The 17,962-nt window shown below is 44.0% G+C and overlaps 1 protein-coding gene across 2 annotated transcripts in view; it reads right to left on the minus strand.

The window, feature by feature from the left end:
- Positions 1-17,962, minus strand: part of Tph2 (tryptophan hydroxylase 2) — a 114,211-nt gene that overhangs the window by 73,111 nt on the left and 23,138 nt on the right. For both annotated transcript variants that reach the window (XM_021174742.2, XM_029482722.1), the window contains one exon: positions 516-712. In XM_021174742.2, the coding sequence (XP_021030401.1) occupies positions 516-712 (197 nt within the window). The remainder of the gene's footprint in view (positions 1-515; positions 713-17,962) is intronic.

The following is a 17,962-nucleotide window of genomic DNA, read 5'->3' on the forward strand; positions in this document are numbered from 1 at the left end:
AAGTGATAGAGGTGAACCACAACAGCTGAAAGGGGCAAAGGAGGCAGCTACAGTGTATTTACATATAATAAATAAATAAATAAATAAACAAACAAACATAAGGAAGGAAGGAAGGAAGGAAGGAAGGAAGGAAGGAAGGAAGGAAGGAAGGAAGGGAGAGGCAGAGGAACTAAAGCCCCCAAAATCCCCTTCAATACCTTGATCCTAGCCATCCTAACATCCAGTGTTAGGTATAAGTATAGATTGTGTTGAAAGGATGCTCCAATCTGATATTCTTCCCAGGTGTCCTTTGGGACCTGCTCTAAAACAGCAAGCCCCAAGGAAAGGCCAAATCCGTTTCTCCAGCCAGGTACCCATTCTGCTGGACCCTGGGAGTTCAGGTTAATCGTGGGGTCAATGCTCCCTGTCTTAAGTCACTACTTTTCCCTTTTGGAGAAGGGGCTATTGGTGTGCCCTGTGTCCTTGAAAAGCAGATGTGGATGGGGAACAAGGAAAGGCAGCCTGCTCGGTCTCACCTTTCAGAAACATGGAGACGTCTTCCAGTTGCGGGACGTTGTCTTCCCTGTAGCCACAGTACTTGGTCAGCAGAGGGAAGTTTTTCAGGTACTCCCGGCAAGCATGAGTCGGGTAGAGCTTGGAGAGCTCCCGGAACACAACACCCCAAGTTTTAGTCTCTTCTTCTGTGTACTCGACCCTGGGAATGGGCTGGCCACTAGGCAGGCAGGAAGAGAACACAGTGAATCTAGGTTACTAGGTTAAACAGTTTGTCATTAATGAAAGAGAAGTTTTACACACACACACACACACACACACACACACACACACCCCACTGGAATAAGTAAGAGTCCGAAAGGATTCCCGTAAGCATGGAAATAAGTGCCACTCTGCAATACCATGTGCATATTTGCATCTTTGTAAGAGTTTTTAATGAAGTTACATTTTCACATACCCTATAGAAACATGACAAGACATACGGTCTTTGTATATGTGTGATTGTCCTTGGAAGGGGGTGTATGTGGATGTCCATGTCTATACATGCATGAAGTGGTGTGTCCACATACATGCAGAATCCAGAAGAGGACCTTCAGTATCCAACTCTAGCATCCTCCACCTTATCCCTTGAGGCAGGATCTCCAACCAAATCTGGGGCTCCCTTTTTCAGCTAGGCTAGCAGATCACCATCCCCAGCAACCCTCCTCTCTCCCCCACCCCCAACACGCCAACAATTGTGGTCACATCCAGCTTTTCAGAGGTGCCGGAGATCCCAACCAGGTCCTCATCTTTGCCCAGCGAGTGCTCTTACCCACTGTGCCATCTCCCCACTTCCAAGATGCATGCTCTTAAGCTGAGATGGGTACCAAATCAGAGTGCTCTGTTGGAATGGGGTGCTTTAAGTACAAAAGTCGTAGGAGAGAACGTCCTCTGTCGAAAATAAAACTGTTTCCTGGGTTTTGTTTGTTCCTTGCCCAGACTCACCCCAATTTCCAAGTGTAATTTTGTGATTATTTGTTCAGTGCCCAAAATGCCTGGCAAATACTAAACGTCTGTGCTGAATTTAAAGGAGTTTTTTGCAAATGGCAGAAATAAGAAACATTTATTGCAGGTCATACTGAGAGGCAGACGTGTGACGCCCTCTTACTTGGAGACGAGTGTTAACAAACTTTCCCTGAGAAGGGCCAGATAGTATCATAAGCTTTTGGGTCACAGGATCTCTGTCACAATTCTGCTACAGTAGTCCAAGCACAGCCATAGTCTATGGATAAAGTGGATCTGGAAGCTGTTTGATCATTGACATCTTGGATCACAGCAACCATGGACCACTCCCTGGAGGAGGCACATCCTGAGCTGACGTAGAACCTGGAGTTCCCTAATAGCATCAAGAAGTGCTGATTTAACAGAAGACAGCAGCCATGAGCAAAGAACATGGCTCCCAATGTCACCTGAGGCCTGAAAGAGAAAAGGGCCATTGCTATCTGCTTCTGCACGCTCGAGTAAGGAACTTGAATCTGAAGTTAGCATCTCTCTGGGATATCTAGTCTGAATGCAGGGATGTCTGTAATCCCAGTGTGTGGAAAGCTGAGGAAGAAGAAGGGAAGAGTCCAGGATGGCCTGGGTACATAGAAAGTTTCAGAGCTGTGTGACTTACATAAGACCCTGCCAAAACAAACAAGCAAGCAAACAACATTCATACTTTTTGAGTTGGGTTTGAGACATCCTAGTGTAATGTACTTAACATCTAACCCAGCAAACCCACAATACCTACCCTGACCCCTAAACAGAAATTCTGTTCCTGCTGTTAGTAAACAGAGAGAGAGAGAGAGAGAGACAGAGACAGAGACAGATACAGAGACAGAGAGACAGACTAGCAGTTTGCAATCTACTACTGTAGGTGTTTATCACAGGCTCCCACTCTCAGACAAGATAGCCCCTGACACTTAGGTCATTGCCACATCAGGGTGCCACCAAGAATCATTCTGGAGAATCCCTGAGGTCATAACAAAGAAGAATCGAATGCTAAGAACAGGCTCCCAAACAGACCTCCTCACCGCCTCCCAACTCCAGCCCGCTACATATGTCTAGGTTCCTGTCAAAATACATTGTTTAACAGTCACATCCAAATGTAGTTCATACTCCCCCCCAACATTGTTTATTATTTTTTTAATCAAAATGTACAAGGAATGGGGGAGTAACACGTACCAAACAAAGAACTAGAAATGAACACTTGCTTTCTTTACTGAGAATAGGACTTTTGCAGACCTAATTAGAAGAAGATTGGCCATGTGTAAATTTGGCTGTTGACAACGAATGGAAATTTACAACCTGGCAAGTCCTCATAGCCATGGTGAATTTAGAACCAAAGCCTAATATGCAAAAATAAAAATAGAAAAGATGCAAGAAAGAAATGTATAAGTGGGCTGCCTCCAGATCTGGAAATTCAGCAAGATCGATGAGTCAGGCAGGCCAATAAACCTAATAAGATCTGTGCATGATCAGAAGGTGGAAAAGCAACGAGGCTGAAACAATAAATGAAATATTGAAAAGCCATTTGAAAAGAATCGTTAGGTCAAACTTTTCCCTTCAGTACCAATCTGCAGACGCACAGTACTTCAAAGGCAAGCTGAATGTAGCCAACAGGGTACAAAAGAAGAATAAGGACGAATTAGGCCAGGAAGAGAGAATTGCACAGGTCTGTTACTTGATGAATTTCCTGCAGCGCAATCTTGAGAATATGGATGGCTGTGGATATTCTCATCCATTTCTGGTCGCCTGCCCCACTGGGGGGGGCTCATTCACCTGCTCTCTGAAATGATGACTACTTAACGTACTGCTGGTACCCTGAGCCCAGGTGAGGCACCCCTAGTCTTGATAAGTGATTTCTCACATCACCTGGACCCGTACTCTGGATAATTCTTTAAACACTCTAAAACTTCATCAAAAAAGAAAGGCTCGTTTAATCTATTTCATATCTATTGGGAAATATTCCAAGTACAGCAAACATAAGAAGCTTCCATTCTCTGTCTACTCCCAAGAAGTACTTACTATGGACTTCATACTGCAGGCCAGACACTCTTTCCAGGCTGAGCACTTGTACATGAGTAAACTCGTTCGATTCTCCATAAATAGATATTGTCTTTATCCGCATATTTCATATATAAGGAAAGGGAGACTCCAAGAGATTGTCTGAAATCTTGGACCAAGGCTTATTGTCTGACATAAAATGGTAGTCTTCCTCCATTGAAATATACCCATGAGAGTAAAACCGCATTCCAGACATAACTAACTCATGCCATATACCAAGCTAAAGTAAGGTGTTTAGGTACATATATATAAATGTATGCAAAAATATGATCTATATTCATGTCTGCAAGATTAGCATATATGTCCCTGTAGGTCACAAAAGGTGTTTTCACAGAGGCCAGAGGTAGGGCAGAGGTCCCCAACAGAGTAAAGATGCAGCTGGGGCACCAGGAATATAAAGCCATCAATATGGGTTTTTCAATGTTTTTAATTTATATCATTTTAATAGTGTATGGGTGTTTTGCGTGAATCTATGTCTACATATCTCATGCTCCAAGGGGGCCAGAAGAGGGCATCAGATACCCTGGAGCTGAACTTGTGATATTTGTGAGCTATCATGTTTTGAGTCCTCCAGAAGAGTGGTCAGGGATCTTAGTCCCTGAGCCATCTCTCCAGCGTTTCTTTTAACCCCTTGAATCGTGCATGACATTTGGAAAAATAAAAATAGTCATGGGAAAAATCCAAATGTGCTGTGTTTCTTCACATTTGCTGCGGGTTAGCAGACAGTTGTGGATTGGGTTTACTTTGTTCAATAAGTCTACCACAGAAGCATGCTGGAGGGGTGTTCTTTTGGGATATCATATATATCCATATATTCTTATACATTGATCACTGGGTCCATGTTTCTTCATGTACTTTATGTATATGAGTACACTGTCTTGCACACCAGAAGAGAGCATCAGATTCCGGTACAGATGTTGGTGAGCCACCATGTGGTTGCTGAGAATTGAACTTGGGACCTCTGAAAGAGTAGCCAAGTGCACGTTATGATGAGGACATAACAGACTCCTCTTGTCCCAGCATCCTAAAACTCTGCTTTGGACTGGGAATGAAGTGACTTAACCAGTCTACATTCTAGGGAGCACAGCCATCATTTGAAGTCAGACACACCTTCCTGGTCCTCACCACCAGCCAATTCCCCCATACCACCCTGTCCACCAGACCACAGACCTCGCCTGCCAGCCTTATACGGAGTCAGAGATTCTTATGATTGTGAGGAAGTCAAAGTCTGCTGGAAAGAGCAGGGATTTTTTTTTCTCTTCCTTCTATCAGGAGGTTAGGCCACTGCCTGTAACTTTTTCTAAGGACTGTAAACTCCGGTCGACTTTTACTAACTTTCCCAGATGGCGCTTGCGAGAGCAGTAATCCCAAGACCCCGTGGCACTTCCACCAGAGGAGAACTGTCCCCAGGTCATTTGGAAACCTGCGAATATGGTACACTGCGCTAGAAAGGTAGAACGTACCCTCTTGATAAGTGTCCTCTGAAATGTAAGGTAAGCATGAATGAGTAGCCTAATGTCCTGCAAAATGTAGAAATGTCCAGTCTGTTGTTCATGGAAGGAAGCTAAGAAAGCCTTCTCTGTTAAGTTCTCTTCAGCTGTCTGCAGACAGAAGACTCTACTGGGTGCTTTCACCTTTTGTTGAAGAGGCATCCCAGGGTCTCAAGCAATGGTGTGTCTGATTCAGAGGAGAGATCGGGGATGTGAATGAAGACAATGCTAAGAGGACAGAGCATGTTTCTGCATGCAAAGTGATGGAGAGAGAGAGACATCACCGTCAGAAAACAACTGAGAGCATGGCGTAGATGCCGGCACTCCAACAGAGAGCACCTTGTCAGAGAAGCTGTCTGAAGCGGAGTATAGTCTAAGGCTCACCCTGGACCTTCTAACAATCACATGAAAAACAAAACAAAAATGAATTTGCTTCCCCCAAGCCCTACCTGACAGACACTCTCACCAGAGGAACTTGAGTCAAAAGGAAAAGAGATATTTCAGGATCCTGGCTCAGAGATACCTCCAAACCAATAAAACCAGACACATATTTAATCCAAATAACTGTTGGGGGAAAGAGGCTGCTCTTTGAGTCAAGTTTGAGATTAATCTTTTTTAAATGAACAGGACCAAGTCTTAAATACCCAAGTGAGACTTTCCTAATAATTGAAAATGACAGGATATTAGATGTTGCTAAGGAACTTGCTTCCCTGCAGGAAAGTGGGACTCAAAACATAATACAATTGAAAGCAATGGGTAGGAAAATAAAAGTATTTTGTCTTGCTATAAATCCCAACAATGCAATACTCCTCAGCCAGCTAATTATACATAAATATTTAATTGGATATCTAGGGAGTCTCCTCCATTTTTACAGAATTAGCTGGGATTGTGGAATTTTCAGCAACTACCAAATTATTACTCACAGCTTCCCTGTTCTCTGCAGAAAAGCAGACATGACTTTTGATAGCTCTTAGTCACTGTAGATTCTACACTCTTGCCCCAGAATAACAAGCTATGGCTTCTTAAACAAGGGGGCAAGACAAGAAAGGAACTGATGGCCAGCATGGAGATTTAGGTTTGACAGTAGGGAAAAGATAAAAACTCGGATAGACTACTCAGATGACAAACTTTCTTTGGAAATGGTGGAATCTGTAAGAGCGGTCTTTCTTGTTGTGTGTGTAATCCCACAGTCGGGCTGAAGAGATGGGGCAGACAGCATAGTGACTGCTGTGCAAGCTTGAGGATCTGAGTCTAAAGCTCTAGCACCCAGGTAAAAGCCAGGCACAGCGCAGTGTCTGAAACCCCAGTACTTCGGGAAGGGAAGAGAGAGGCAGGCATGTCTCTGATGCTCATTGGCCGGCTAGTCTAGAAAATGAGAAGTTCACTGAGAGAATGTGTCTCAAACACTGAAATACAAAGTAAAGAAGACGCCGGGCGTGGTGGTGCACACCTTTAATCCCAGCACTTGGGAGGCAGAGGCAGAGGCAGAGGAAGAGGCAGGCGAATTTCTGAGTTCGAAGTCAGCCTGGTCTACAAAGTGAGTTCCAGAGAAACCCTGTCTCGAAAAACCAAAAACAAAGTAATGAAGACATCTGACACCAACCTCTGCCCTCCACATGCATGCATTCATATGTACACACACCCACACATGAAAAACATTCCCCCACACACATAAGCACACACACAACACGCACAAAACACACCCACACAAGCACAGGCATGCACACGTGCACACAAACACACACACACATGCACACAAAAGCACATGCATTCCTGTTCACACACCCACACAAACACACATATATGCACACCCAAAACACACACACACAACACACAGATGCATACATTCACACAAGCACACACCCACACAAACACACACAAAACACACTCACAGAAACACACAGGTACACACACAAAACAGACACACACACACACACACACACACATGTGTTCACACATACACACACATGTATACACATGGAAAAATGGGTGTCTAGGGGCCAGCACTTGCCCGGCATGCACAAGGCCCCAGATTCAGTCTTAATCATAGAAAAAAATGGAGGGTGGGATGAAGGGAAGATGAGAGGAAGAGAAAAGAAAAATCCCACTCTTCCTGGAAACTAGGGAAGTCCTACCTGTTTCCACAAAAAAAAATAAAATAAAAACTGAAAGAGACACAGACAAGCCACGCGTGCGCAGATACAGACCAAGCACTCTGCACAAGTTCTGAGCTTGTTAGAGCAAAGTCGATTACCAAATACGTTTTGATTTTGACACAGACATCTAGAGACTCACACCCACAGAGACCTGCACTGTGTGGAATCTTTTTTACAGCCAGATCAATAAGTAACAAGGTCTTCATTTTACTTAACTGTCTGTCTGATCTTCTCCAGCACTACAAAAAGCAATGTATTTTTTTTCTTACAATTATTTTTAAATTGGAGAACTACAATTTAATATTAAATTAATATTAAGACAATATCTGTTTGTGGGCGGTAGTGCTTCCAGGCCACCTCCTGGAGTCCTTGCTGCTAGAATTCCCAGTACAAGATGTTATTTCTCTGCCTGTATTTTCTTATAGGCACTCCAGTGTGGGGAATCCACTCAGTGGTGGAAGACAAGGCAGGCCCCAATCACTGGTATTAACATGGAGAAGGCCAGACTGGACGGAACATGGCACAAATCACCTTCTTGGTAAACAGTTGGGTTTTCTCAGAAGCAAGGGCCAAACAGAGCAGAAGGGAAATGGAGAATTGGTTCAGATGGGTGAATCTGATTTTAACAAAACAAGCAAACATAAAAGAACACATCTTTCTATTTCATTTGATTACACAACCCTTGGGGCATGAGGTGCCTCACTTATTCAAGAGCTGCTCATTTACCTGGAATAGACTCTGCCTCTTTATTTCTCATCTTTTCTCTCCTTCCGAATCGGAGTGTGTCTCCCTTGATTGACACTCCTACCCGGGGTTAAAGAAGGAAAATGAGAAGAGATGAAATGGAAAATACAGCAAGTTAGCAATTAGTCAGCCTCTATGGGATCAGACGGGTCTCTGAAGAAAGTTTACGGGAACTTCAAGGCTAGTGGTCTCCATCTTTGTTCTCCTTGACTCTTGAGAGGTTTTTGCTTGGCTTGTCTGTAAACACAACCTGATTGCTGCATAGTCTCTCTCGGGAGCCATCCCTAATGTAGCCCTTTCCTCCCTATCCAAGAAAGCACATGACAACATACAACAATAAGACAATCTCATTATAAGAGCCTGCTTTTGATGGAGTATAATTTCTAGTTTGCCATTCATAACATTCACTTTTAATTGTTAGTAAGCGTTTATTCCACTTCTGGAACCGAGGTGATGCCAGTAATCAGAAATTTCAGTAGCTCCTGAACTCGCTTCCTAATAGCCAGAGATCAATCCTTACATGAAATCGAATCACCTGCAGATGGCTTGAAAAAGGATGGATATTCAATAGCAAAATAGTTTATATGTATGAAACCTAGAGAAAAATGTTGGCAGAACAAAAAAAAAAAAAAAAACACCTTGTGTAGATTGAATGATATCCATTAAGGTTTAACAAAATAGCAGGTATTGTCTCTCATATTGATTTCTAAAGATACAAGAAAGGCCTGGGGTTCTTTTATTTGGTAAAATTATGCTTTGAGAATTTATTAGACTGGAGAGATAGCCCAGCAGTTAAGAGCTTTTCCATGGACCCAGGTTCGATTCATAGCACCCACACTGTGGCTTACAACAATCCGTGGTTCCAGTTTAGCATCCAACACACTCTTCTGACCTCTATGGACTCTGTATACATATAAATACATGCAACCAAGGCATTCAAACACATAAAATAAAGTAAATAAATGTAAGAGAAAACCAGAGAAAAGAATAAATGAACTAAGCCAAATACATAGAAGTAAGAACCCCATATTCCTTGTCATGCAGAATGTAGAGAATCCTGGATAATGAGATAATGGACTTTATCAGTATATACGATGTACATGTTTGGAAACATCATACTGACCCCAACTAATGTGCACAATTAGTACACCATCAATGATTTTAAAATAATCACAGCAATATATATATATACATATATATATATATACAATACATACACACACATATATATGTATATATACATATAAATATATACATATGTACATATATACATATATATATACATATATACATATATACATATATATACATATATATATATATATATATGTTCTAATCCATGTGTCATTAAGGTATATGCTTCTTCAATGTAAAAATTGTTATTTTATTTGTTCATTTTTAATTTATTTTTTGGGTTGTTTTATAGTTTTATACATGAATATTGCATTCACATTACTTCTGCCCCTTCCTCTCCCTCCAACTCCAACTCCAACAATATATGTTTATAAACACAACATAATGATTCCATTGAGTGTATCTCATATATACGAGCATGTGCATGTGTGTGCACATGTGTATGCACATAGGAGTGCGAGAGTATGAGCATTGTGTGCACCTGTATGCATGCATGTGTGTGTGCATGTGTGTGTGTGCATGTGTCTGTGCAATTGGGATTGATGTTCTGTTCATTTTGTATTTCTGACACCTAGAGTGGAAGCTGCCATACACTGCTGTTCAATAAACAACATTTGCTGAATGAGTAAATCCAGCAATCAGCTTAAAGCAAGCTGCAATTTCAATTGTTGAAAATTTCAATTGTTGTAATTGTTGAAAAAACTTACAGTTGTGCTTCAGGAAGTCCGGCAGATAAATATCTGTCTTAAATCATCCTTGCCTTGTGCATTTTAAGCCTAGGAAACTGCGACTGAGGGCTGGAGAGATGGCTCAGCGCTTAAGAGAACCGGCTGCTCTTCCTGAGGTCCTGAGCTCGGTTCCCAGAAACCACATGGTGGCTCACAACCATCTGTAATGGAATCTGCTGCCCTCTTCTGGGGTGTCTGAAGATAGCAATGGTGTACTCATATCATGAAGGAGAGAGAGAGAGAGAGAGAGAGAGAGAGAGAGAGAGAGAGAGAGAGAGAGAGAGAGATCTACAACTGAAGGTCTTGGGATCCCCGGAAGCTCTCTGGTCACTTCCTATTACCTGTTTGCACCTTCCCTTTTCATGCAGCCATTTCTTTCTCCTAGTTTTCTCCACACAGCATCCCACCCCTGTCTAGACACTGTCATTCAGATGTCTGGAGGAATCATCTCCATCAGGAAAGAAATCAACATATGAAAACCCCAAAAGACATAAAAGTCTCAACATGACTAAATACAGAGATACCTCTCTGGCTAGGTAACCTGGTGAATGTCAAAATAGTCTCAAGGACATGGGGACAAGGATCTGAGGATGTCTCCCACTGAAGGAAACTGGTAAACTCTTGCAGCAACTTACCCTCCAGCTGAGTTAAGCCAGGGTTCCGATAGGTTCGAGTGGTCTGGCATAAACAGGTGGGGAGGGGGCATGACTGCTAAGCCACACCAGAGAATACTCATAAAGGCACAGACGCTTTCAAACTGCCCCCTTAGGCCAGTCAGGTAAGGAGCATTTGTGATCACGTATTTTATTTGCTTCTGCAAATGGGTTTCGCGCACATGAATTTTCGTAAATGAGTCTATGGGCCCTAAGGAACTTTTATATGGGAGCAAACAAAATTGTTGGTTTTGTTTTGTTCCCGTTGTTAATACTGGTGCTTCCTTTACAAGAGACATAATGAAAATAAACCACTTCACCTACGGCGCCCGGGGAGAAGGAAGATTTAACTCCTGGAAATTGTGTGTTTTATTTGTCCTGTGCCCCATAGGACAGGGCTTCTTGCCATTTTCCAACCTTGTAGAAGGTCCTGTTCACATTACTAAGGAGAGATTTTCATCTGCACAATCCAGCACGGCGTTAAATAGCATCGGCAACAGCTATGAGCCTGGCACCCGCCAATATGCTCACACACAACCTCCAAGTTACGCTCAAAGATCCCAACATAGAAAAGATCTAAATTCCCAAGTCACCAACAGTGAGCAATACCTCAGGCCACTGAAGCAAAGATACCCAGAGCTAGCTGCCCTAAGAGCTCTAAATTCAATGAGGTTTGTCTTTATAATCAGGCTAACAAAAAATAACTGTTGCCGACTTGTGGCCATGTCCTTTTAGATAGTGGAGGAAGGAGAAGAGTTAAGTTGACATTTCAAAGCCTTAACCAAGTTTATAATAGCAATTGTCCATCATTATTTGACTGAAACAGTAACAATAAATATGGCAGCTCACTATGTAGAATTATGCTCATTTTACAGGAAACTGACTATTAATATCCCCACTATGTGGTTGAGAAAACTGAGGCCAATCAGTTCATGTGTGGCAAAGCCAGCTCTATAGATCCCATTATCCTTCTCCCTTCCCCTCTCCCTTCTCCTCCACCCCACTCCTCTCCCAGGGTCTCATGTAGTCCAGGCCAGTGGACTTCTCTAGCTGAGGAGGAATTTCAACTTCTGATCTTTCTCCTTCCTGTGACAAGATGCAGTCCTGGGGCTCTGTAAATGGTAAGTCAGCACCCTACCAACCGAGCTACATCACCAGCCCCAAGACGTTCACCCTTTTCTCAGATTTACTATTTTACGTATGTATGTGCTCCTGAGTATATATGTATATGTGCAGGTGTACACAGATATGTGCAAAGACAGAAGAGGGTATCAGATCCCCTGGAAATGGAGTTGCAGGTAGTTGTAAGATGTCCAGTGTTAATGTCAGGCCAAACCTGAAGACCTCTTTTAATCAGCAAATCTCAGTGCAGGGCAAATAGCCAGTATGTTCCCAGAATTGTGGTTTGGCTTTGTATTTCCGCAATTGCAAAACTGAAGACCGGACACAAAACAGTTTAAAAATCCCAGGAACCATTGCCTAGAACCTAGCAGACACTCAGGGTAGCTGACTCCCTCTCCCTCCAGGTATATAAAGTGAATGAAATTTCATCACTTCCCCGCAGGTTTGGCAATAGGTCTAGAAATAACAAAACAGCCTCATTCCATATAAATCCTTTCAACTCTCGGACATGACTGGTGGAAGTAATTTGAATCCTTCGTGTTCACAGAAATCATTTTAAAGTCAAAATATCCCTGCCTCTTTCTCTGTGAAACACATTAGAATCTGGTGCAGCCTCTGCCCCTGTCAGCGAACAATACAGGGCCACACTGAGTTAATGTTTCCCACAGCTGGGAGAGCCATGCTATAATCAGACAACAACCCACTGTGGCATTCACACACACCTAAAACCCCACCAAGCCTCCGCCCCAGAAAAATAGAAAAGCAAAACCTTTTTCCAAATCAATCTCCTCTTTTGTCTTTCCTTGCAATGCTCCAACCTCCTTCCCTTTTAGTCATTTAGCTAAACGTCAGGTAGTGAGAAGTACTTGGCATAAGAATGATTCTCCCATAAAGCTTAGCGTCATTTAAATACTTGCAGGAGCTGTGCGTTTGAAATAGGCTGAGCTGTCTGTAAAGGACAGACCGTTCCATACTCTGTGCCTTGCAGAGTTTAAAAGTCCAGGTCGTTTGCTCGCACGGCTCCTCTCAACCTGCGCAAGGTACCACTTAAGTCAAATGGAAGTCACGATGCAGTTTTAAAGGGAACAAAAAACCACACATACACAGAGAAGTAGCCTGGTGGTCAAAGACATTTAGATTCTTCGAAGGAAGCATTCTTGAGCCTCTAATGTGACCCTCTCTCAGAAACGAGCCTTGTCATCAGGGAAATGACCCCAGAACTACAAATATTTGGGTTGGTTCCACTTTTCAATTTACCGCTCCATTTCAGAGAAATTAAAGCATCAACAACTGGTGTTTATGCAGGAGGCAAAAGGACCCAAACAGACACATTTATCTCAGTTTCATTCAAAACCTGGGAAAGCAAATCAATGAAGGATAATGGGAAAAGATAAAATTAGCCCAGGCAGAGAAGGAGCACATATTTGCTCCTAAGGTGACTCTTCTCAAAAAAAAAAGGGGGGGGGGGTAAAAATTAAAACTTCCTCTCACATCGAAGGATAGCCCACTATTCATTAAGGTGACCATCCGCCAGTAAAACTTAGAGCACCATCGCTTAAAGATTAAAACTTGCGACCCCCAAAACAAGATGACCCGTGTTGAGACAGCCTTCCTTTCTTCCCATCTCCTGTTCCTTGTTTCCAATTAAGATTAGCCTATCTGAAAGTAGGTACAGTGGCACCAGTGACTCCAGCTGGTAATGTATTCCTTTAAGCTACGGTCTGAAACCGAGCAGGGTCCGTTAATCATGCCTCCTCTCAAATGAAATGAGGAATGCTAGGGTCAACTGAAATTTCTGGAAAGGGTGGAGAGGTGGAACCACCCGCACTTATTTTTCCCTCAAGTTGGGATAACTTCAGATGCCTCTTAGGAAAGACTCGACCTCAGTAATTCTCCAGTCCAAACACAAAGTTGAACTGTCAGAGCTACCTGGAAGGAGAAACCCCAGGTTGCACGGTCCCCGCCCCGTCCCCGTCCCCGCCCCCTCCCCTCTGTCCCCGAGGTAACTCCCGCTCCAGGCCTAGAGACTAACCTTTCTGATCATCTTTCCTTTAGAAACTATTGACTGCCCCCTGCTGAATTGTGTAGTGAATGAGAAGATTCCAAAGACCTGAGAAGGGAAAGGAGAAGCCGGCTTGGAAGTCCAGCCTGTGCGTCCTAGAACACACCCCTCTGTGTTTACGCATCCATTCAAACACTCACACCTGCCTGCATGATCCTGCGCTGCCCCTTGGATCCCTTAGTATTTGGTGGAACAGGTAAGGATGAGGGAGTAGTGAAAGGTTCCCCTCTCCTCCGCTAAGGATAGGAGGTTAGAATCGACAAAGTGGCAGAGGAAACAAGAACCTTTCCCCTCTCTCTCCCCAGGGGAGCTGCGTGCCCTGTGCCCAGGCTCACCCAAATTCAATGCGTCTGCTGGGCTGGTGACTGCATTTTTTTTTTCAAACAGGCTAGCTAGTCTGCGTTTGGCGTTATTTTGTTTTAAGGTTTCCGTTTTACAGAGTGCTTAGGTGCAGAGCAACTCACAAAGGGTGTCACTTGATAAATCAAGAAAATCATGAAATAAATAGGAGAGCAACTAGCCTAGGAAATAAGTGACAAATCTCTGGAGCTTGTTTCTGAAGCCTCAGCCCAGCTGGGCTTGTTTCTATCCATTCCCTAATGGGTTGGGAGGAAGGGGCAAAGCCTCACAATGTAAGGTGCGTGAGGAAAAATCCCTTCACAGGATCGGCTCATGGACTAGACCAGATAGATGTCCCCCAACTGCCTAAGACGGACCATGGGGCCTTAAAGTCACCCAGGGCCGATTGGAATCCTGACTGCATAAAGCTTCAAGTGAATTATATTCTAACAAGAGTTGTGTGTTTCAACCACGCTGAGACTTCTGTAAAGAGGTGAATGGCTTTTTTTTTTTTTTAATGCCAGCTCACTCTCTGTTGATGGCTATTTTCAACCTGTACCTAGATCAAGTGGAAGTTGCCACAGACACTTCAAAACAAAGTGAAAGGGAGGGAGGGTAGGTGTAACCAACTTACTGGGCAAAGATAGGCATTTAAATTCTACAAAACACTCCCCAAGAGGGCTGACCAATAGCCGCTGGTGTTCTCTTGCTAATTGTGTTAGCCTGTTTGCAGTGTCCAGCACAGTAGACTAAAGGAAGCCTGCCCCCAGCTGGCTCTAGTTGGTAATAAAAAATTTGCCGTAGAGCCAATGGCTGGGCAGAGGGAGACGGGGCAGGACCTTTAGATTTGCACAGGCTAGAAACTGGAAAAAAAGGAGATGGAGAATTGCCACGAAGACGGATCAGGTTTAGAGCTGCAGAAGGAAGATCATCCGAAATGTGGGTGAGAAGGAATGTGCGTCCCCACCCCGAAGGGCTGCCCAAAAGTGTTTTGGGCAACAAAGACTAGGGGGCCGCCCAGAAGGAGCCAGGACAACAAAGATAAAAATGTAGAATTAGAGGGCGTTAAGCCAAGATTGCAGGAGGGAAATGTGTGCTAGCTGTGGGGAGGATTAGAATTGCCCAACCTTTGACCTAGCCAAGGCATTTTAAAATTAAGTGGTGTGTGTGTGTGTGTGTGTGTGTGTGCGCGCGCGCGCGCTCTGACCCTTCAAAGAAGCCCTTCCAGAGAGCCAGTGTTGCAAACACTCAATCTAACGCTCTCTTCTGAAGAATTAAAACATCAGTGCTGGTACCTGACAGAGTGAGATGATTGATCTCACCGTTAGTAAGTTGCTTGATGTCCCCTCATCTTCAAGAGAGTGTAATAATGACGTGTGCCTCAAATGCCTCTTACAGGATAAGTGACGGACTATAAGGGACTTGTCTGACACATGGCCAGCGCTTGCTGGGAACTGAACAGGAGGAAGTTGAGGATTCCGGAACATGTAGCCAAGAAACCAACTGTAATGAGCATCGTCCCCTCATTACCCGGACAGTAATGAGCACCAGTTCCAAGCCAAGCCCTCCAACCTTCGCCGACCTTTCACTCACAGCCCTAGGGTTACCAGGATCAATACTTCATCTCGAAGAGGCGCATTGTATGTACACAAGAAACGACAAACTGTTTCCACATACAAATGTGTTTTGTTTGTTGGTTTGTTTGTTTACAAAAGCGAGCGCCAACAGTCTAGGGAAGCGAGAGGCTGAAATCCCTTAGGCTTCACCACTTCAGAAAGATCATTTACTCATTTTAGCTGAGCCTTAACACTTGATTACAGGGAATCAGGAAACCATTACTCATTTAACACATGACAACGATACTAATAATAAATAGTGGCATTATCTATCACTGATCCAATATCCCTCGAACCCTGTTTACAATTGAAACTTCCCTCAAATATACAAGATAGAGATGGCACCTAATTCTTTTTAGAGATGTACTTATTTTAATGTATATGAGTGCTCTATCTGCATGTACACCTGCGTGCCAGAAGAGGGCATCAGACCCCATTATAGATGGTTGTGAGCCACCACGCGGTTGCTGGGAATTGAACTCAGGACCTCTGGAAGAACAGCCAGGGCTCTTAACCACTGAGCCATCTCTCCAGCCCCCTCCCCCAGCACCCAACTTTTAAGATAATCTCTGTTCATGGCCACAGTACTTGTGGGAAGTAAGTGTTGGGTGGGACTTCAATCCAGGTTCCAAAGAACTCCAGAACCTACACATTCTGACACACTCACTCTCAGTGACATTGTGCTACCTCTCCTGCCTCCAGGGTTTTTCTATCCACGGAGCCTTCTAATCACACATTAGCGCTCACCACGGTAGAGCCACTTACAGAGGGTCCTGAAGAAATAAATTGTAAGATAAATGTATGTGATACTGACCCCCCAAAATGGTTCCCCAAAGGACCTGATCCTGAGCCCTTCCACTTCCAACGTTAATCTGTGAATCCGAAAGAATCTTGCTGGAAAGATATGTCACTCCCAAGACTAGATTATAAAAGGCATCGTGAAGCTGGGTTCCTGATGGTTCAGTTGGCAAAGGCTCACCCAGTAGCCCATACTCCTAAAATCTATCCCCAGAGAGCAGGTTGGTATGTGCCTATAATCCCAGGGAGGTGGCAGCAGGAGGATCCAAACCTCAAGGCCAGGTTAGAACACTTGTTATGAAGCCAGGCAAGCTGAGCTTGGTCCCTGATATCAACGTAGTAGGAGAGAAATGATTCCTGAGTCGTCCTCTGACCTCCGTTACACATACCACAGCACACCTACACCACTCATAATAATGAAGGCTAGCCTAGACTTCACGAGACCCTGCCAGTCTAGAAAATAAATCATAATCATGATTTTAAAAGACATTGTACATTGTGACTCGCTTTCTCACTTGGAGCACTTGAGCTGGAGGGCCGTCCCCTGCAATATCATGAAGATGTCCAGGCTGTCCACTGGACAGGTCACATTGCAAGAAACTGGGGCCTCCAGCCAGCTGCTCTATAGCAACCATGCTGGAAGCAGAGCCTCCTGCCCCACCGGACCTTCGGATGACTGTGGCTCTGTCCTAACTCCTGATCTAGAATCACCCAGCTACGCTGCTCCCTGGTTCTTCGTACTCAGTCATTTGTCGTGTGGCACAACAAATATCTGTGGGTTTAAGCTGTTCAATGTGGGGGGCGTGATATCTGTCATGCAGAAATAAATAAATAAATAATACAGATTCAAAAACTCAAACAGAAGTCAAGACAGAGAAAACCTTAGTCAAGGGTAATAGAGAAAGCGAGCAAGAAACAAGAAATAAAAGGGTTTGGAACGCGAGGCCAACAAAAGGCAGAGAATTGTTGGAGTGAGAAACTGGTGCCCACGAGTCCTTGTGTGGATTTCCTGAGTTACATTTTGCAGAAAGGAAATTGAGGAGAAAAATCCTAACCAATGTGTCCTGACCAGGCTAGAGGTGAACAGTGAAGCTGGGAGTCCCTCTCAGATAGAAAAAGAAGAGTCGTGACAGAGCTGGCGCCTACACAGTGCTGCAGGTCTGCAGAAGTCCTGTGACCTGGGTTGGATTCTCAGACGATTACAACCACAAGGTACATTGTACAGCAATCCCCACCACGCCCTGATTGTCTTATTTACTCATCAAAGTACTCCAAGAAGAAAAACAATGGGTGTTTTCCTCTACCTAAGAAATTAGGTGGTGGTGGCTCACACCTTTAGCCCTGGATGGACATTCAGAAGGCAGAGGCAGGTAGAGTTCTGTAAGTTGGAGGCCAGCCTGGTTTACAGAGAGAGTTCCTGGACAGCCGAGGCCACACAGAGAGACCCTGGCACAGAAAAAAGAAGGAAGGGAGGAAGGGAGGAAGGGAGGAAGGGAGGAAGGGAGGAAGGGAGGAAGGAAGGAAGGGAGGGAGGGAGGGAG

Source organism: Mus caroli, chromosome 10, assembly GCF_900094665.2.
Source record: "Mus caroli chromosome 10, CAROLI_EIJ_v1.1, whole genome shotgun sequence".
In the NCBI taxonomy this organism is placed as follows: domain Eukaryota; kingdom Metazoa; phylum Chordata; class Mammalia; order Rodentia; family Muridae; genus Mus; species Mus caroli.